Genomic DNA, 20173 nt, shown 5'->3' with positions numbered 1-20173 from the left:
TGAAAATGTAGATGTTTGAAAACTGTTTGTTGATGTTGCTTTAACAAGAGGTAGGTACTGAGAACAGTAACAGTCATAAAAATTTGTCATCTAAAAGATTGGCAAAACAGGTCCCCAACCTTTATATGTTGTTGATAATGCATTCCTAGCTTTTGCATACTGTTGCAATTGAGGTCTAACCTTTTACTTATACATCTATTTACATAGAACTTGGTTTCTAGATGTAGCAAAACACATCCTCAACCTTGTCACCTATTTTTATCGAATTTGGATTGGGAGTTTGAGAAAGACAATGACAAGAAAAGAACTTCAGAATTGCAAAACACCACATCGATAACACTATTTAATATAAAACCAAGAAATCCAAGTTAGAATAAACTTGATTAAAACTTATTAAATAAAAAAATAACTTATTTGGGTTTCCCATTTTCAACCAACATTTTCTGTGTTACTGCTCCAGTTCTTTCTTTTTCCTTATGGGCATTTCATCTGTGTTTGTAGTTTATTGATCTCTATTTCGAGGCCCTTTTAACATGTGATTGTAATTCATTTATCTTTATTTCATCTTTCTACTTAAAATTTAAAGCTCAGGAATCATATGCTTCATTGATCACAAATAGGAGAGTTACACTACACGGAGCAACTAGAACGATTTCCCTAAAAAGTAAGACAAGGTTTCAAGTACTTAAATCATGTGAAATTTTCATGGTATGCTATACTAAATTCACTTCCCAAACAATGAATTTTCTAGCTGGATTTACATGCATCCACGATGTATTAAGATCAAGCAATTTTCACATCTTTTCTACCTCAATTCCATATTTGGGCTGTTGAAAAAGAAAGAGCGTGAAGAAGAACATGAGATTAAGTGATAAAGATGAATTGATACAGCATGATCCTCGAACATTTATATTGTATGAAAATACATGGTGAATAGTAAAACATGAAACAAGGAAGAGTAAATGGGGAAATTTTTTTTGTGGATGGATCAATTTGCCCATTTAGTTTTGAAATGCAATGAGAGAAGTGAATAAACTCGTATGGATAAAGACAATTTATCACAAACTTTATTAGGGGATGTGAATTGTAAATAAGTGAAAAAGTTGAAAATATTTTTTGTTCAAAAAGATTACGGATAAGTTTGCCCCTGTTTGACTCTTATTAAAACAAAACTCTTCATTTTTTATATTTATTTTTTAACCACACGTTTAAAAAATAAAATATTCTACATATAAATTCAAAATTTTTTTAATTATATATTTTTCAAAAAATCATTATTCAAAAAATATACATTTTTTAAAATTTTCTTTATAATGGCCATCAGAGCGGGGGCTCAATGACAAATTGTAAAGATTGAAGACGAAAGTTATAAAATTTTCAATTTTTGATTACGTGAATAAAATCGGCCGCATCGCACCTCACCCAACTGACCATAGCGGGAAATGCATAAAATTAGGCGCGCCAGGGCGGGAAGAGAAGGGAACGAATCACGTCTATTATCGCCTCGTATAAATAGTCTCCTTACTCTGCATCCTCTGAGACTAGCAATTAAATTTTAAATTCTAATACTAGGGTTTCTAGAATGGGGAAGAGAAAGAAAACTAGGGCTTCCAAGGATAACGCAGAGGAAGAAGAAATTAAGGCAAACGATGGGTCTTCTTCGTCAAAGGATAAGAGCTTGTATGAGGTATCATTCTCAATTTTTTTTTAAATATATTTTTTAGATTTTTAGTTCGCCGGAATCCTGGTGATGAGGTAAATCCTTTTTGTTTTAAGGATGTTGTTTTGGTTCTACTACAGTGACATCTCTTCTGCTGTTCACAATTTTGATCGTTCAATTTTCTATGTAGGAGGCGAAAGAAAAATTTCAGCAGCTGCAAAAGGTTATGTCAATTCTTGGTGATGAGGAGAAGCGGGCAGTGTATGACCAGACAGGCTGTGTTGATGATGCTGTAAGTCATGATGCAATCCTGCTATTATTTAACTTTATGTTAAAACTATTTTGTTGGGGTATCTGTTAAGCAACCCAACAAGGTCCAGAGTTTTTGGAGACTCTGGATACTTTGTAGATAATGTTTTGTACCATGCATTTATTAACTAATGTGTTCAAGTTGAACTATATGTTATGTAGTTAAATTAACCTTTGCATCTTAATTTTTTTCTCTCAAGTAACATTAAGCTATGAAAACCATGTTTGAGTAATAAATCTTCTGATTGGATTATGCTTGCGAGAGACACTGCATTCCGACATCCAGGTTTATATTGACTTGCCGCTTAATATACTTTTGTGAAAACAATTTCGATCTTTTAATTTGTTATATACTAATAGTGGAATACGACACATGAACAAAAAAGTAATTTTGACCAATCTTAGGAAACCATGACATCTTCCTAACATTAGTCAGGCTGCATGTGATGGGTTAAAAGAATCATTATTTATGGATACAACTGAAGAATGCATCTGAATATCTGTGAGGAAAAGGTCTCGTTGTTGCTTCTGAACTGCTGTGAAAGGAATGTTCCTTCAGTTTCCTCCACTCACTCCTGAGTTGCAAACTAATTGGCATATATGTGTTCTTTTGCTAATTAATAGGACCTAGCAGGAGATGACATCCAGAATTTGCGCACATTTTTCCGAGCAATGTACAAAAAGGTTAGTCTTTTGATTTTGGCAGCTTTTTGCATTACAAGCTAATTTGCTTTATTAATCAAACGATCCTACATGCATATCAACTGCAGGTTACTGAGGCTGACATTGAGGAGTTTGAAGCAAACTACAGAGGCTCTGATTCTGAGAAAACAGATTTGCTTAATCTATATAAAAAGTGCAAGGGTAACATGCACAGGTATATCTACGAATGTGCTTTAACATAAATCTCAAGGTTACCCATTGATTATCAATTCGTTTATGATATGTAGGCTTTTCTGTTGCATGCTTTGCTCTGATCCTAAGCTAGATTCACATCGATATAAGGACATAATTGATGAGGCTATTACAGCAGGTGAGATTTTCTAACTTCAAGAACTCTTGGTAGGGCCTTCAACTTTTACCCTCGTTATACTATTTGGAGTAGTCATCTTTTCTTTTCTTTTCTTTTTCTTCCCTGTGGCAAACTCTTGAACTGATTGTTTACACGTTTATAGGAGAGCTGAATTCAACCAAAGCATATGAGAAATGGGCTAAGCAAGTGTCCGAGACAAAACCACCTACAAGTCCACTCAGACAGAGGAAGAAGTGAGTTATGTTTCTGTTGGTTTCCAATATGTTAGTTTCATTTGTCTTCTCAGTATTATCTATTCTCAACTGATTCAATATATATTAAATGCTTGTGAAATACATTGCAACAGATCAAAGAAAGATTCGGAAGACTTGTATGCTATAATTGCTCAGCGCCAAAATGAGAGGAAAGGCAGGATTGATTCGATGTTCTCATCTCTGGTTCAAAAATATGGAGGTGAAACAGTTCCTGAGCCTAGCGAAGAAGAATTCGAAGCTACACGAATAAAACTTGAAAGGCGGAGGACATCAAAACGGAAGTAACTATAACCTGTGCCCTTTTGAATCCCGACTTTTGGTTTCTGTAAAATGATATTCATTCAGCCGACTCTGAAACCGGGTAACAGAAATTTGTCGTGTTTATGCTACTCAGCTACGACTGAAGGACACTGACTATTTTAAGTAGATTGGAAATGTTGGAAACATGGCTGCCCTTATCTGAATTTCGGAGAATGTTGTTGATATTGTCATGTTTATAATTTGTTTGAAATTAGTGATGCTCCCATGTTTATCGATTAAGTTTCTGAGGGAACGGAGGAATGTTGGGGTGGTTAAGGGGTGTGAAACTCTTGATAAAATTAAATTTCTGGGAGAAAAGCAAGTGAAACAGATCTGGCTCCAACTTTGTTTGGCCCTAAGCATTCGCTATGTTTTATCGTAGAGGAAGCATTTTCAAATAATCTCTTTAAATTTTTGGGTTTTTGGCTATAATGCGGGAATGGACTGAGACAATTCAATCAAATTAAAGTGAAAAAGGAGATTGGAAAATGCTAGTGTTTGTCTTGTACCCTTCTAAGAGCAAATAGTATTTATTCACACGCTCACTTTAAAGATATTAATGCTTTGGTTGGTATAATATTCAAGTGTTGTTTGGTGGACCGTAGGCAGTCTTCCTATTTCTTCTTTGTCTTATATAGCCCTTGTATGAGTTGTATTATTGTAAAAATGAGAATGAAAAATATAGTCGTTATGAGTTCTATATAAGAGATAAAAAGTCAAATATGGCAACTTGATGTGACGGATAAATGTCATATTTTTCATTTTAATGAGGAAATAATGAGGCTTAAACAAGGTCATAATTAAAAATGTCCCACTTCTTTTTATTTCACACCATAAATTATTAGGGATGGATGGCTTAAATTGAGACATAAAATGATCATTTATTATAATTTGCTTAACCAGCTTATTCTTCTCATCATGAAACCAATAAAATATGGATTGTGGTTCGTTGTGGACAACAGTGTTTAGACAGTTCTTGTTCCCTAAATTATTGGGGGCACATTCCACGATTAATCACTCTCACAATGTTCTAGAGGCGGGGCGATGAGAGACCCTTAAGGTTGGGGGTTCAACCTTTAATAAACTAATTATAAGTGACAATTTTATCTTATCATTTCTCAACTAAGATTAATTTTGGGAATTGCATTATTACTTTGTCGTTTCTCTAAGTGCCTAAATATTTAAAGTGAGCATTTTCTCATGTACGCAAGCTAATTCATCTCAAAATGTTCTCAAGTTTGTATCAGTAAATTTGAAATTTCTAAGTTTAACATACGTTTATTCTTTTATATTATGTGAAATTTTACTTTCTAACCACTTAATTGTCTACATATTGCTTGATTACATCTAAAATTTGAGATATTTTCCCCAATTATCACTAAAATTTGTAAGAAATTTCAAAATGGTCGTTAAAATATTTTTCTTACTTTATTATTTATTGAATTTTTTAATGGTTTCACAACTTGGAATACTTAGATATATATATCGTTGGCATGTTAAGGTCATATGTATTAAATGATAGATATATTTGCAATTTTCTCCAGTTATCGATGCATTAATTATAATACTTGAGTTTAGCCACAATATTATATCTCTGTGCACTTACAAACATCAAAAATCTTAAATATGGACTCGTGGTCTAAGTGATCTTGTTACACAGACTTGGAAAAAAGAAAGAATAAAAAAGATTGAATTTTGCTATTTTTACACTGGTGTTGAAACGTCGTTGTACACGCCCCTCACATGACGGCCCACATCCAAATAAAAAAAAAGTGTGGATCCCTTTTACGTGAGGGGCGTGTACACTGACGTGTCTATGCAGTACCATTGAAAAAAGATTAGATAGTCAAATCTTTCCACCGACAAAGTTTGAAAATTTTCACTTTTTATTTATATTTTTGCTACGTGGACAAAAATACATGGAAAATGACTCCTACAGCAGCAAACGTTTGAATGCTTTTTCAGTTTTCTTTAGAGTTATGTCCCAAGGGGCAAAAATTAAGTCAATACTCCAATGTTCAAAGCACATCAATTATCTGATAAAACTGGGCCAAGGAGTAACTTATAATAAATTTCCAAGAAAGATGAGCCACGCAAACTTTGTTATTTTTTCCACACGCTATTGATGGTTTGCAAGAATTTTATTGTGTTTGACCCGTGCAATTTAGGGGTAATATAATTTACCAGCATATTCACTATTCAGTATGCAATATATTTTAAATAACATTCATTTTATAAATAAGATTTTATTATTTTTTGTTCAATATTATTTAATCAATAATATTATTTATCAACATTGATATTCAACGTTGGTGTCATCTAGTGAATTATATAATTTCACATTCAATTGAACATATTAAATAATGCCACATAAATTAATATCACTAGTGCAAGAGAGTTTTATCAAACCATTTAGGGCACGTTTGGTTTGTATTTCGATTTTCAGTTTTGAGTACGTTTTCTATTTTCTGTTGTCTATTTTAAGATTTTTTTTTTAAAACGTGTTTAATTTGTTATTTTGAAAAATTGTTTCTCAAAACAGAAAATTAGAAAATGCGTTGGACTTAAATTTTTGAAAAATTGATTTAATTGCATTTTATTCCATTGAATTTGATTCAATAAAAAAGAACAAATTTACTTTAATATATTATTAATTATTAAATACATTTTAAAATTGATGAATCTCACAATATTATTTCTTACTAAAAAATTAAAAATATTAATAAATTAATTTCGAAATATGAAATAATAATAATAAAAACTAATGCGCAGCTTCATATATTTTTGTTTGTATTCATTTAAATGTTTTTTAATTTTTTATATAAATAATCATTAATAGCTCAAACTATTTTTTATTTTTTATAATTTTAAATTTTTTAAAGACTCAAAATATTAAAATATAGTTTTAAGTTTTATATTATAAATTTATCATTGTCTTCAAAAAATTTATTTTTAGAAATAACAAACGAAAAAATATTTTCAATATTTTGCTAAATTAAAAAATCGAAAACTGCTTGAAAACTACAAATCAAATGCAGCCTTAGTATTTAGACGGAAGTTGCAATCAACCCAATAATGCTTAGGTACGAAAATCATCATTAGTCAGTCATCTAATTTATTGCGGGTTTTTAGTTGGTGGGTGGGGCTATTTATCTTGAATCAAATCGTAGTGGGTCTAGAAATGTTGCAAAACTAAATTTTCTTGAACCATTTTATATTTATAGGTAGATTCCTCCAAAGGTCCCCAACATTTTATAAGAGTAGCAATCATGCTCACAACATTTCATTCGTCACATTCATGTCCCCAACTTCTAAATATTGCACATGTCGTATCCCTAGTTGACTCTTATATCTATTCAAATGTTAAATGGTAATGCGATGTGCATGTGATATTTCGTTTGAAAGGGTAAAAATTGTTCATAGAAGAGAAACGTTTCATTTGAGTTGAACAATTCCGTCAGTGAGGATACCGCTTGCATGGTGTCGAAAGGTTGGTGTCATTGTTGCCAAAAATGAAAGATTTGGAATATAACGCTGCACTTCCGAAAGATTGGGACCTCGTGAGGAATTTACCCTAAATTCTTTTGACAAATCAAAAGCCATCTAGAATATTTGGAATAAATCAGATTAAAAGCATAATTAGATAAAGTTAAATTTATAATATACAAAAAAACTGGGGTGGCGACGGTGATATTGTAACTGTACCCTTAGAAATATTCCTTTTTTGAATATTCATTCCTCCATCGTTCTGTAAATACAAGCAAAGTTCTTTGGCTCCACCCCACCCACGTCCACCCCCACGCAATATCTGTCTCAAGAAATTGTACAGCTTTGTACGTTACTCTTTATTTTTTCAGTTATTTTTAGATAATTAAGTTTTTTGCATAATGATGACAGGGCATCTGTAGCTCCCGTCGCAATAATCAACTTATTCTTCTAATTTTGTATTGTAACTCTACCTTTGCAGCTTTTCTTCACTCAGTGCCTCCTCTCGCTTACCACCCACTCCACCAATCCACACATAAACCCTTCAACACAAAGTCACATACACTTTGTAGTGGTGTCATAATTGTGGAATTTAACATTACAACTTCATTTCAAGGCCTCAAATTACTTTCAAGAACCAAGCTTTGAAAGCATCTTTTGCTTGATAAATACTAAGCAAACCCAAGATTTTGAGTTTTCTTCGTTTCTTGCTGGGACTTTACTGTAGACTCTGAAATTTATTGTTCGATTGGAGGTATATGAGTTAACTAATTGATTTGCGTCGATGTTGAATCGTTAACTCAAACTTGGAGTGACCCATCTGAAAAGTTTAGTCTTTGAAGGGTAAAAATGGAGACAGAAAATGGAGATTCCAAGTCCAAGATGGAAGATTATGAAGTATTGGAGCAAATTGGGAGAGGTGCTTTTGGAGCTGCATTTCTTGTTCTTCACCAAATGGAGAAAAAGAAGTAAGAATTTCTATTTCAAAGCTAGGTGTCTGTGCGTGCCCAAGATCTGCTTTTGTGTGAGTGTTTGGGTTTAGAGATGTGTGTTTGTGCTAGCGCTGTATGTGTGTGTGTGTGTGTGTGTGTGTGTGTGTGTGTGGGTGTGTGTGTGTTCACAAAATGACAGGGTAATAAAATTGCTAAGTTTATAATGCACAATTGTGTAATGGTTGAGCTGAACCTCTACCAAAACCAACCAAAATCATCACAATCAACTCACAAATGAAGATAACCAGCTGGGATTTAACAACCCAAGCTGTAACTATATTGATTGAACCAAACGTGTATTACAATAAAGAAGAAAGGAGGGAGATTGCAGAGAATTGGGGAAGAAGAAAGAGATACAAAATTCTGACAAATTCCAACTGAATCCGTTCTTATCCTCTGGTTTACTAAATTCAGTAAAAGACGTGTTTAAACGAGATACACTTATTGCAATTAAGTTGAAACAGTGTCGCTCCCAATTTCGAATTTCGTTTTGACCTCTTCTTCCACTGCGGGCTGCTCTTCTTCATTACATACCTCCCCCTCAAAATGACCTTGTCCCCAAGTTTGAAAGAGTGGATAGCGTTCCTGAATTCCAGTCGTATCCTCCCATGTTGCATCTTCCTTGTTAAAATTCTTCTACTGAATCATCCATTAAGTCACTGCTTGATTGTTCCTCTTTATGATTCTGGTCTGGAGTAATGACAAAGGATCCTTGTGATACTAACGACTCCCCTCCATCTGGCATCAATAAAATAGGAACTTGCTTATCACCTATCTTCTTCTTAAGCAATGACACATGGAACGCCGGGTGAATTCGTGAAGAAGTGGGTAAATTCAGCTCATAAGCAACCTGTCCAATTCTTCTGGTGATTTGGTAGGGGCCATAATACTTGGCAACCAGCTTCTAGTTAGACCTTGCCATCACTGAATGCTGTTTATAGGGATGCAACTTCAAATACACCCAATCTCCTACCTGGAATACTCTTTCCACTCTATGTTGGTCAGCATAAAATTTCATCATTGCTTGAGCTTGTGCCAAATGCTCCCTCAGGAGTTGATCCATTTGCCACCTTTCCTTCACCAAATCCTCCACTGTAGCAACATTGATTTGTTGGTGGGGTCCCAGAGCCAACTGTGGCGGCTTAATACCACATAGAGCTTTGAAAGGGCTCATCTTGATTGTTGTAGGTAGATGGTGTTGTATCATCAACCATTTAATCCACGCCTTTGGTTGATAAAAAGTCATACATCTTAGATACATTTCTAAACATTAGTTCAGCCTCTCAATTTGCCCATCAATTTGTGGATGATAGGCAAAACTTAGGTGTGGAGTAGTACCCAATAGTTTGAATAACTCTTGCCAAAACCCACTAGTGAAAACCTTGTCCCAATCTGATATCATACTCTGGGGCATACCATGGAGTATGTGGATGTTATCCAAGGAGAATTTAGCCATTGTAATTGCAGAGAATGCATGTGACAATGCTATAAAGTGTCCATACTTGGTAAAACGATCTACCCCTACCAGTATGACAGTTTTTCCTTTTGAAGCAGGTAACTCCTCGATGAAGTCCATTGATACGTGGCTCCAAGAGTATTCTGGTTCAGGAAGAGGGTGTAGCAAACCAGGGTAGGAACGTGTTCTCCTTTACATCTGTGACAAGTGTCACATTGGAGTATTTCTCTCTTATTGTCTTTACTCATTCCAGGCCAAAAGAAGTGTTGTTTAGCCCTTAATACACTGGCCTGAATACCTGAATGGCCTCCATTCTACGAAGAATGTATGTTCTGAATTAGTTTTCCCCTATCTGTCCTCCAGATGCAATCTATAGCCTCCCTCTATACTTGAGCATCCTATTGTAAAAAGTAAACTCAGAATCAGCCCTTCAATTTGTTGTGTAGCCAATTCATCATCCTTGTAGCTGTCTATTACCTCCTGTATCCAAGTAGGAATCACACTAGAAATGGTTTTTAATTGTGTAGTTTGTTCTTCCCTCCTTCAGAGTGCATCAGCTACAACATTGTCCACTCCCTTCTTGTATTGTATCTCATAATTGAGCCCAAGTAGTTTAGCTAACCACTTTTGTCGGATGAGTGTAGTTATCCTTCGTTCCAATAGATATTTTAGGGATTGATGATCTGTTTTGATGATGAAATGATGCCATTTAAGATAGTGTCTCCACTTCGCCACTGCAATAACTCCTTCTTATAGATGGACATCCCTTTACTGAAGTAAGCAATTGGCTTTCTATTCTACATTAAGACTACTCCCATGCCTCCGTGACAAGCAATGGTTCAATAGTGAATGGTGGATTAAAATCTGGTAATGCTAGGACTGTGTACTACGCATTTTTGACTTTAACCTCTGGAATGCCACTTCTGAATCTTCATCCCACTTGAAGCTATCCTTTTTTAATAGATAAGTCAGGGGTTTTGCAAGTACTCCATATCCCTTTACAAACTTATCGATAGTATCCTGTTACGCCTAGGAACCCCTCAACCGCTTGATATTACTAGGTTTGGGCCATTGTTGCATGGCACTTATCTTAGTCAGGTCTGCTGCTGTTCCAGCATCTCAAATGATATGGCCCAAATATTCCACTCTAGATCGGCCAAATGAGCATTTACTCCATTTGGCATACAACTTTTGTTCCTTCAATATTTCCAATACCTTGGATAAAGTGTTTATAGTGCCTCAAGGTTAGAACTGTAGACCAATATATCATCAAAGAAACCTAGTACAAACTTCCTCAAATACTCCTTAAAAACTTCATTCATCAAGCATTGGAACTTGGTCGTGGCATTAGTGAGTCCAAATGGCATGACCTTGAATTTATATAGGCCTTAGTGTCTTAAATGCTGTCTTACGTATATCAGTTTCAGCCACTCTGATCCAGTGATACCCAGCCCTCACGTCAGTCTTAGGAAACCATCATCAATCAACTCTTCAATTAATGGCATAATATATTTATCTTTGATTGTGAGGCTATTTAGCTGCCTATAATCCACATGGTTGCTCCATGTTCCATCCTTATTTTTAGCCAGTAATATAGGTGAAGCATAAAGGTTGTTGCTTTGTTGGATAATTCCATCTTCTAGCATCTCTTTCACCATCTTCTCTAATTCTGTTTTCTGTAAGTAAGGGCACTTGTAAGGTCTTATTTTGAAAGTTTGGGCTCCCTCCTTTAATGGGATTTTATGATCATTGAATCTAGGAGGTGTGGCATTCCCTTTGGTTCAATGAATACCTCGAGGTAGTGATCAATGATATCCTGGATGGCCTTAGGATTTGCTTTTTTTTCCTCTTCAATCACAAAGTAGATTTGTGCCATAATACCATAGGACTGCCTATGAAACCATTGACACATTTATTTCTCTTCTACTATTAGGATGTCCTCCTTTTCCAATTCACATTTCAATTCCACTTCTATTCCTTCGTAACAGAATCCGATGCTGCTCTGTTTGAAATCAAAGGGCATTGGGTTGAATTGGCTTAACCAATCAACACCTAACACCATTTCCTCCTAACCTCAACATGCTCAACTAGAGTCAACACTCCAATCCCTGTATGGTCCAACTGAGTGGATTACACATAGCATTATTGTTCAGTTTATCCCCATTGGCCACAATTACTGTCACAGGTTGAGTGGCTTCCACTTTATATTTCAGCTTCCATATCAACTTTTCATCAATAAAGCTGTGAGTGCTACCACTGTCAATGAGGATGGATACCCTTCTCTTCTTCACTTGCCCTGGTATTCTAATGGTCTTAGGTCTCAGGCTCCATGAAAGAGCATTGATGGATATCTCTATGACTTCCTCCTTTGCACAGATTTCTAGATTATATTTTTCTTCGCGATCTGGCTCCATTACCTCCTCATTTATTAGCATCAAGTTCCACATTTTGTTTTTGCAGATATGCCCTAGAGTATGCTTTTCATCACACTTAAAGCACAGACCCAAACTCCTCTTTGTTTGAATGTTTGTAGGGGTGATAATCTTAAACTTCAATGGTTGAGTTTTCTTGGCTTGGTTTAGGATTGGTGCTAGGTAGGTTTTTGAGAGCATTTTTGGGGGTTTTTGAGGTATGCTGGACCATCTCGGTAGGTAAGTGGGTTTGGTTTGGAATTTTAAGGTTTTGTTCAAGGTTGTAATGTTTTCTTGCAAAAGAGCTATGTCAAAGGCTTCTGATATAGAATTTGGTCTCATAATTTTAACCATGGACTTTGAGGCTAGACATGGTTCGATTCGATTCGATTTTCTTTATAATCGCAGCGGATCTGAATTTTCGGGTATCTAGTAAGAAAATCGGGTCCAAATTTAATTATGGATTTTTTTGGGTTCAGTTGCATTCGATTCGGTTCGGTTCTCAGATTTTGTATTATAATTAAATTTTTTAATATTTACAAAGTTATATTAATTCAATTAATGACATGTTCAATTTTAGCTCTTACAAAATAACGTAATCCAATTTTATGTATCTTTTGCATTTGTTTGTTGAATTTTTCATAGATTTGATTGTTAAAATTACAGAAAGAGGAAGATAGCGAGCTCACAATAATTAAGAGAGGCACAGTCGAGCTCCTATTCGATTTCTTCAGAATGGTGGAAACGACACTACGGCGGAACAACATATTTAGATAAAACTTAGGTTAATATAATTAAGTTGGACTTGGTCTGGATATTAGAAATAGGAAAATCATAATTTTGGATTTGGGCTAAATTTATTAGTTATCAAGTTTATTTAGAAAAAATAAAATAATTTAGTTTATTTAAAATAAATAAATTAAAAAATTCAATGAGATTCTATTTTTCAGTTCTAGATTGAGAACGAAACCAAATCTGTTGATTCTCGATTCAGATACCCGTCCAGCTATTTAATATAAGAAAAATCACTCGGTTTAGTTCAAGTCGGGTTTGGTTCATTCTGATTTGGTTCGGGAATTTTGTCTAGCCCTAATGGACTTGATCTCCGCTTTCAATCCACTGGTAAATATAGAGATATACTATGACTCTGGAAGATGGGGTAATGAAAGCATAACCTGGGATTTTAGATCTTCAAAGAATTCTTGATCTTCAGCCACACTGCCTTTCTGCCTAATTTTACTGAAGACTTCAATAACTTCCTCTGCTGTAGATTCAGCAAAACGCATGCAGATCTCCTTTGAAAATAAACTCCAATCTGCCATAGGGTTGCTATTGATGACCCTATGAAACCACACATGTGCTCTTCCCTCCAGATACATTTCTGCAATACTAATTCTAACTTTATCATGGACTTGGTGGATTTGAAAGTATTTTGTGCTTTTCTCATCCACTCCCTAGGGCCTTCTCCATTGAAATATGAGAAATCAATTTTGGGTAACTTAACCCCCATCCTTGTGTCACTTTTGTCATTACTGGTCCAAGATGTTATCCCCATTTTTGGTGTGAGTATTCTTTCATTGATTGTGGATTGCATAGAAATGTAAGATGAAAGTCTCATACACGGTTTTGAATGGGAGAAGTGAGGAATCATCTTTTGACTCTCCCACTCCAGTCGTTGCTCTTTTCAAAATAAAAAATAATTAAGAAATACTCATCGTAACCAACGGATTTGCCGGTTCACCAATCATTGATGGTTCTAGATACGCTAAGCCTACATTGCATCCCACTCTCTGGTTGCCTTTGGATTCTCCATTTTGCCCATTCCAATTTGTCTTCATGGCTACTATGTGTTCATACTTGGTGTTCATTTCCGTCATCAACAACTCCATCCGGTCATGTATGCTACACAGATTATGCAAAGTTTGATATGATCTTTCCACTTTCACACCCACATTTTTAAAAGCCTTGCCCAGATCTTCCACATTCCTATCCAATTTTTATTGGGTGTTCCTCTATTGCTTTGGCCCTAGTATCCATGGCCAGAATTTTGATGCTCTGATACCACTTGTAATGGTCAAGCTGAATCTCAACCAAAATCACCACAATCAACTCACAAATGAAGATAACCAGCCAGGATTTAACAACCCAAGCTGTAACTATATTGATTGAACCAAACGTGAATTAAAATAAAGAAGAAAGGAGGAGGGACATTGCCGAGAATTGGGGAAGAAGAAAGAGATGCAAAATTCTGATATATTCCAACTGAATCCGTTCTTATCCTCTGGTTTGCCAAATTCAGTAAAACATGTGTTTTGCTGGAAAGAAAAACGTGACACACTTATTGCAATTAATTTTAAGTTGAAACGGTGTTGTTCCCAATTTGACTTTCGGTTAGAGCGGTTTGTTTCTAATTCCCTTTCTTCCCCCACTGACTGGTGCTGGATTGTTGACCTCTTCTTCCACTGCTGGCTGCTCTTCTTCATATTATTATTATTATTATTATTATTATTTTTTTTTTTTTTTTTTTTTTTTTTTTTTTTTTTTTATTTTTTTTTTTTTTTAAAAAAAAAAAAAAAAAAAAATAATGCTTATTTTTTTTTTTTTTTTTTTTTTTTTTTTTTTTTTTTTTTTTTTTTTTTTTTTTTTTTTTAAGTAGCTCTTGTTCATGACAAATTGCTGATATTTGCTGGAGGAGTGAGGACTTTGGACATTTGGCTGGTTGCATTATTTAGAAATTCTGAAAAATGTGTTCTTCATTATATGATTATAAATGGGATTTCTGTGCATTTGTTAGAAATCTTGAATTGTCCTATTAATTTTCACTTGAAGAAAACTCCAATAGTCAACCATTGGGCTACAAGCATTTGATAGCACAATGTAGATAGAACATCATACAGCCTAATCCACAAATTCTTCTAGAAGCTGAGATGATTTCTCAATTAATGATAGACATTGGGGAAAAATGTTTATTGTTTATATTTCTCTTTAGAAATTGAGAAGCCATATGTTGGTTTTCTCTGGCCTATTTATATGGTACATAACCAAGCTAAGTAATTCCCATGATATGCATAGGAATTCATGTTTCTTCAGTTAATATAGGCCAAGTTACCTTGATATTCTAATAAAAATGGCAACCAATAAAACATAAATGTCACTATACCCTTGTTCACATGGATTAACCAAGTGAATCTTATCTGTTTCAAGAAGCTGCTGCAAGCAGGCACTTACTGTAATCTTATTAATAAACCTCTCACACGCCCAAATCTTCAATTTAAATTGACATGCAAGTCTCTACATAAATGTTTGATTATTTTTCTGTTATCTCTTGCAGGTATGTATTAAAGAAGATTCATCTGGCTAAGCAGTCAGAGAAGTTCAAACGTACAGCACATCAGGAGGTCATTTTATATGCTTTAATAATTTCGATGGGGAATATTATACATGTCATCGATAGGAAATCTTTTGTTCCCGTTAGTAATTATATCTATTATTCTTTGAATTGTTTCCTCTTATATGTTTTCATTTTAGACAAGAGACTAATCATCACTCTTATTGCAATCCTTTTCTTTTGATCTACATCTCGGTGGATATACTGATATTTATGGATTATGGCATTTGATATCATTGCATGTATCTTTGTACCTGTTTCAGATTTCAATTTTATTAGTCTTATCCATGTATCGTATGTAGTATTGAGTATGCATTTTATTTAGTTCCATGAGCTTAATTCTCCTTGTACATCCAATGTATGGAAATAATTTCTCTGACTCAATTGCATAATCTCGGCTCAGTGGAGGTTGATGACTTCAACATTCATGAAACCTTCTTAAATTGATTTTCCTAGGAAAGCTTCTGACACTGAATTTAAATGATAAAGGAGGTCTTTATCGAGTGAATAAATTATATTCAGCATGGCCAATTATTTTCTCTTACCTGCAGAAAAGACAGCCTTGTAAAACAGCTTAGTCTTTACCTTGAAAAAGTACGGCATCATGTAAACACAGTCATTCACCTCTCTCTCTCTCTCTCTCTCTCTCTCTCTGTGCTTGTTATCAAATTCTGAGTAGAAGGTCATATTTAATGGTGAAATTTATACTTAGTCTAATTCCTAGCTCCTCTATAAAGAAAATGAGAGTATTTTCGGACTGGACTGGATTGGGTTAGATGAGAAGAAATAAATGACGGCCAATCTGGTCTTCTACATTAAATTAAATAAAATTTGTTTGTCTCTCTTGCAGATGAATTTAATTTCAAAACTAGAGCATCCATACATTGTTCAATATAAAGATGCTTGGGTGGACAAGGTATTGTATAGTTTCTTCATCTATATATTCGTGATTGACAGCTACCACAAATTGCATTTATTTGTCTAAGAGTCTCTGTAGCTGAAGCTGATTCTTAAGACAACCTTTCACTTGCCGTTATTCTTCAGGGAAATTTTATGTGCATCATGACCAACTATTGTGAAGGTAGAGACATGTAAGTAGTCAATATCTGCTCAAACTACTGATTTTTGTCAAGTGAATCGATACTTGGTCTCTGGAACCTATAAAATTTTCAATGAAGCAAGTCCTTTGTTGAACACTAAGGGAAGTTATGCTGTTCTCGAGAATGAAGATTAATAAAACTTCCTCCATGTATTGTACATATTAATGGAAAGGTGAAAAATAATAATAAATCCACTCCTTGGATATAATTGCATTGGAGGATGTTGAAATTGTATATGTTGACAATAAAAATCGGAAAGGTAAAAAAAATAAATCCAGTTTATCGGATATAATTGTATTGATGGATGTTGATATTTCTCTCTTATTTATGCAGGTCTGAGATTATAAGGAAGGCAAGAGGAGCATATTTTCCAGAGGAGGTAATCAGATGGAAATTCATGTAGGAGTCCCTCTTAACTGTTTTGCTAACTTACACCTAGCTTCCAACGTCCTTGTTTTTGCTTTGCAGAAAATCTGCAAATGGTTGACTCAGTTGTTATTAGCCATTGACTATCTGCATTCCAATCGAGTCCTCCATGGGGATCTAAAGGTTGATTTATGGTCATTAACATACAATGAAGATGGCATTTATTGACTAGATCTTTTCTAACGTTAACTTATTATATTCCAGCTATCTAACATATTCCTCACAAAGGAAAATAACATCCGTCTTGGTAAGAAGGCCGAATCAAGTCCTTACAACAATTTGCTTTCTATATTTTTTCATAATAGTTACTTCGTTTTGTTCTCTACATGGAGTTTACAGGTGATTTTGGGTTGGCAAAACTTCTTGACGAGGAAGGCCTCACATCATTGGTACAAATTTATTCTCAAAGCTGAACTTGTACTTTGTTGTGCAACCGTATAGTCTGAATTTCTTTCTTTTCTAGTACATCAAGTGTAGTCTACAAAAACTTGTTCTCGCGATAAAAGGCATATTTATTTTTCCATGAAGATTTCTGGATAACTTGTATGACTCAAAATAGGTTGTCGGAACTCCCAACTACATGTGCCCCGAGCTTCTAGCAGATATTCCGTATGGCTACAAATCTGACATATGGTCACTAGGTAAGAAAATATTAATAAATTTGAAGTCCACTTTTCCTTGTTTCTCTTACTAATAGTGAAATCTTATAATTTTTCAGGTTGCTGTATGTTTGAGATCGTTGCACACCAAGCGGCATTTAGAGCTCCTGTAAGCCATGTTTAGCTTTACGTTTAGCCCCTGTTGATGGAATATATTTTGAAACTCTTTTATATACATAGTCATTTTCAACCACACATTTACATAATAAAATATTGTGCTCGTAAATCCAAAAATTTTCCATACTTTTTAACCGCACATTCTCCAAAAATTCACTATTCATATCAATGTATTTCATAAAAGGCAACTGCAATAGCATTAGTTCAATATGCAATATGATTCTATAACAGAATAGCTGAATCAAACAGGATATGACCGGACTTATCAACAAAATAAACAGATCCTTGATCTCTCCACTTCCCATTGTATACTCTTCTACACTGTAAGTCTTCACCATATTTACGACCTAGCATTTTCTTCTTCCACATTAGCTAGTTCTTTACCACGCTATGAAATTACAAAAATATGTATAATGGCCTTAAATATCTCAGGAAACAGATAATTAAGAGCATGCTAAGGAAGAGTCCAGAACATCGGCCTACAGTGAGTTTCGAACTTAATCTTTCTTTTCCATTCTTACTTACATGGCCAAATTATCATACTGGTCCTAATTCCCATATATCTTGACATTATAGGCTGCTGAACTTTTAAGACACCCACATCTGCAGCCATTCCTCCTGCGGTGTCCTGTCCCATCCCATGTCTTCCTTCCCGTGACATCTCCAAGCAGCACATCTCCAAGCAGCACGAAGGAGAAATTGAGAAGAGCATCTCCTAGACAATCTCGTGGTGGGAAAGACAAGGTCAAAACACTGGCAAAACTAAAAGAGAGGAGACTGTTTCCAGAATCTGGGGAAAATACTGATACTCGACCTCTAGATTTGCCGGATAAAGAGGCGTTGATGGAAGACAACCTTGAGACCAAGAGGGTTGATCCCACAAGTTATTCTGGAAAGATTTCTCATGACGGTGAAGATGAAAAAAGTGGGGATACAAGTTGTGAGACAACTGCTTACAGTGGAGATTATCAGGACAATTTCGCCTCGTCATTGCATAAAGAGAGCACAAACACTGTGGACGGTTCAACATTACAATCAAATGCACTACCTCAAGAACAAGAGGAATGTTCCCCCGATCATGATCCAGAATTGGAAGCACTTGACAGAGAGATTGAGAAAATAACAGACGAGGAGCTTCTGTGCAGTCCTGATGTTAATGATGAAACAGAAAAGAAGGTGGAGGATTCGATTTCGAAAAAATGCAATAAAATGACATTGACCAGTACAGTCTGTCTTGACGAAGATGGGTTTCTTTTTGGAGAAAATGATGTTGATGGAGAAATAAGAAGTTATTCAGACAGAAACGAAAACTCCGGTGCATGTTCACAATTACCCTTTGATGACATATCAACTAAAAATGCTGCTGCTGCTTGCCCGAACAAGGATGGGGATGAAATCAAACCAGATACTACTGGTCACCCAAAGCGAATCGAGAACGAAGACGTTAAACTGACAAGTCAGGCATCAAATGATCGTTCGTTGTTGAGTAAACTCAGCGCTATCGTTTGTGATGGAAGCAAAAGTGAGTGGGAAAACCCGAGCCAACAGAGAGCTGATGCTTTAGAGTCGTTACTGGAATTATGTGCAAGGTTGCTTAAACAGGAAAAACTAGACGAGCTCTGTGGTGTGCTTAAACCTTTTGGCGAAGATGTTGTTTCGTCCAGAGAAACAGCTATCTTGTTGACAAAAAGCCTAATGAATGCGCAAAACTTGCCGAAAGGTTCTGGTTCTTAGATTGGATATTATTATATATGTTTTTACATTTCAGATATTTCATAGTAAGTGTGTTTTTTTGGGTGTATTTTTCGTATAATTTGTGTATTGATGAAGAGTATTGGTTTGAATTTATCTAGAACATAAATTTGCAAGTTTTTTGTAGCTGAAAGCAGCTCGTGGTTTGTATATGAAATTCATAAAATAGTTTGGATTGACCATATTAAACGTTAGCGCATTATCCACATCTATCTAGGGATGGCATTTCGGCTCGCTAGCTCGGGCCGTCCATGGCTCGGCTTGGGGCTCGGTAGAACAGAGCCAAGGCTGGGGCCGAGCTCCATTCGGGGAGAACGGGCCAAGCCCAAGCCGGCCCACAGGCCTGCCTCTGGCTGCCTATTAAAAGGCAGTCAGTGCTGGCTGCCTTTTAAGGCAGCACCGCCTGGCTGCCTAATTATTTAAAAAAAAAAAAAAAAAAAAAAAAGGGCATAAAAAGCGAGCCTACCCGGCTCGGCTCAGAAATGCTCGAGCCGAAAGCTCGGGTCGAGCTTAATTTTTTTCGTTGGGCTTTTGCTCGGCTTGAGCCCGGAAAAAAGCCCTCACATTTTACCCGAGTCGAGCTCGAGCCTTGAGTTTCATCTCGCGAGCCAGCTCGGCTCGACTCGTTACCATCCCTACATCTATCCCACCATTCACAGTTTTCTGCTATAATTATCATAAATCTAGTTGAATGAAATTTCCTTGACTTCCCTAATGTAAGTACATTTTGAATAATGCTATCTATCACCATTGGAGTTAGAGCACCAGTCTAGTTCATCACATTTGATATGTCTAATTATATGGATCATTTGACTTTGCATTTAAATAAA

The 20173-nt window shown here is 35.4% G+C and overlaps 1 protein-coding gene and 1 pseudogene across 4 annotated transcripts; both read left to right on the top strand.

Moving 5' to 3' along the window:
- Nucleotides 1-1407: 1407 nt before the first annotated feature.
- Nucleotides 1408-3770, top strand: LOC111399528 (annotated as a pseudogene).
- Nucleotides 3771-7258: 3488 nt separating this feature from the next.
- Nucleotides 7259-19514, top strand: LOC111399527 (serine/threonine-protein kinase Nek7-like). 4 transcript variants are annotated; one of them, XM_023026891.1, is made up of 14 exons: nt 7259-7389; nt 7524-8010; nt 15233-15299; nt 16140-16205; nt 16334-16380; nt 16723-16768; nt 16858-16938; nt 17020-17062; nt 17155-17204; nt 17375-17456; nt 17534-17583; nt 17841-17914; nt 18024-18075; nt 18168-19514. In XM_023026891.1, the coding sequence occupies exons 2-14, from the start codon at nt 7892-7894 to the stop codon at nt 19323-19325; spliced, it is 1935 nt and encodes a 644-aa protein (XP_022882659.1). In that variant the 5' UTR covers nt 7259-7389; nt 7524-7891; the 3' UTR covers nt 19326-19514. The 4 variants fall into 4 exon arrangements, with proteins under 4 accessions (XP_022882659.1, XP_022882663.1, XP_022882661.1 ...); XM_023026895.1 differs by having other exon boundaries at nt 7273-7389; nt 7885-8010; XM_023026893.1 differs by lacking the exon at nt 7259-7389 and having other exon boundaries at nt 7419-7796; nt 7885-8010.
- The last annotated feature ends 659 nt before the right edge of the window (nt 19515-20173 follow it).

The sequence above is a fragment of the Olea europaea genome, chromosome 9, assembly GCF_002742605.1.
Source record: "Olea europaea var. sylvestris chromosome 9, O_europaea_v1, whole genome shotgun sequence".
NCBI lineage: Eukaryota > Viridiplantae > Streptophyta > Magnoliopsida > Lamiales > Oleaceae > Olea > Olea europaea.
The sequence above is the reverse complement of the archived record's forward strand: the minus strand, read 5'-3'. Positions and strand labels throughout refer to the sequence as shown.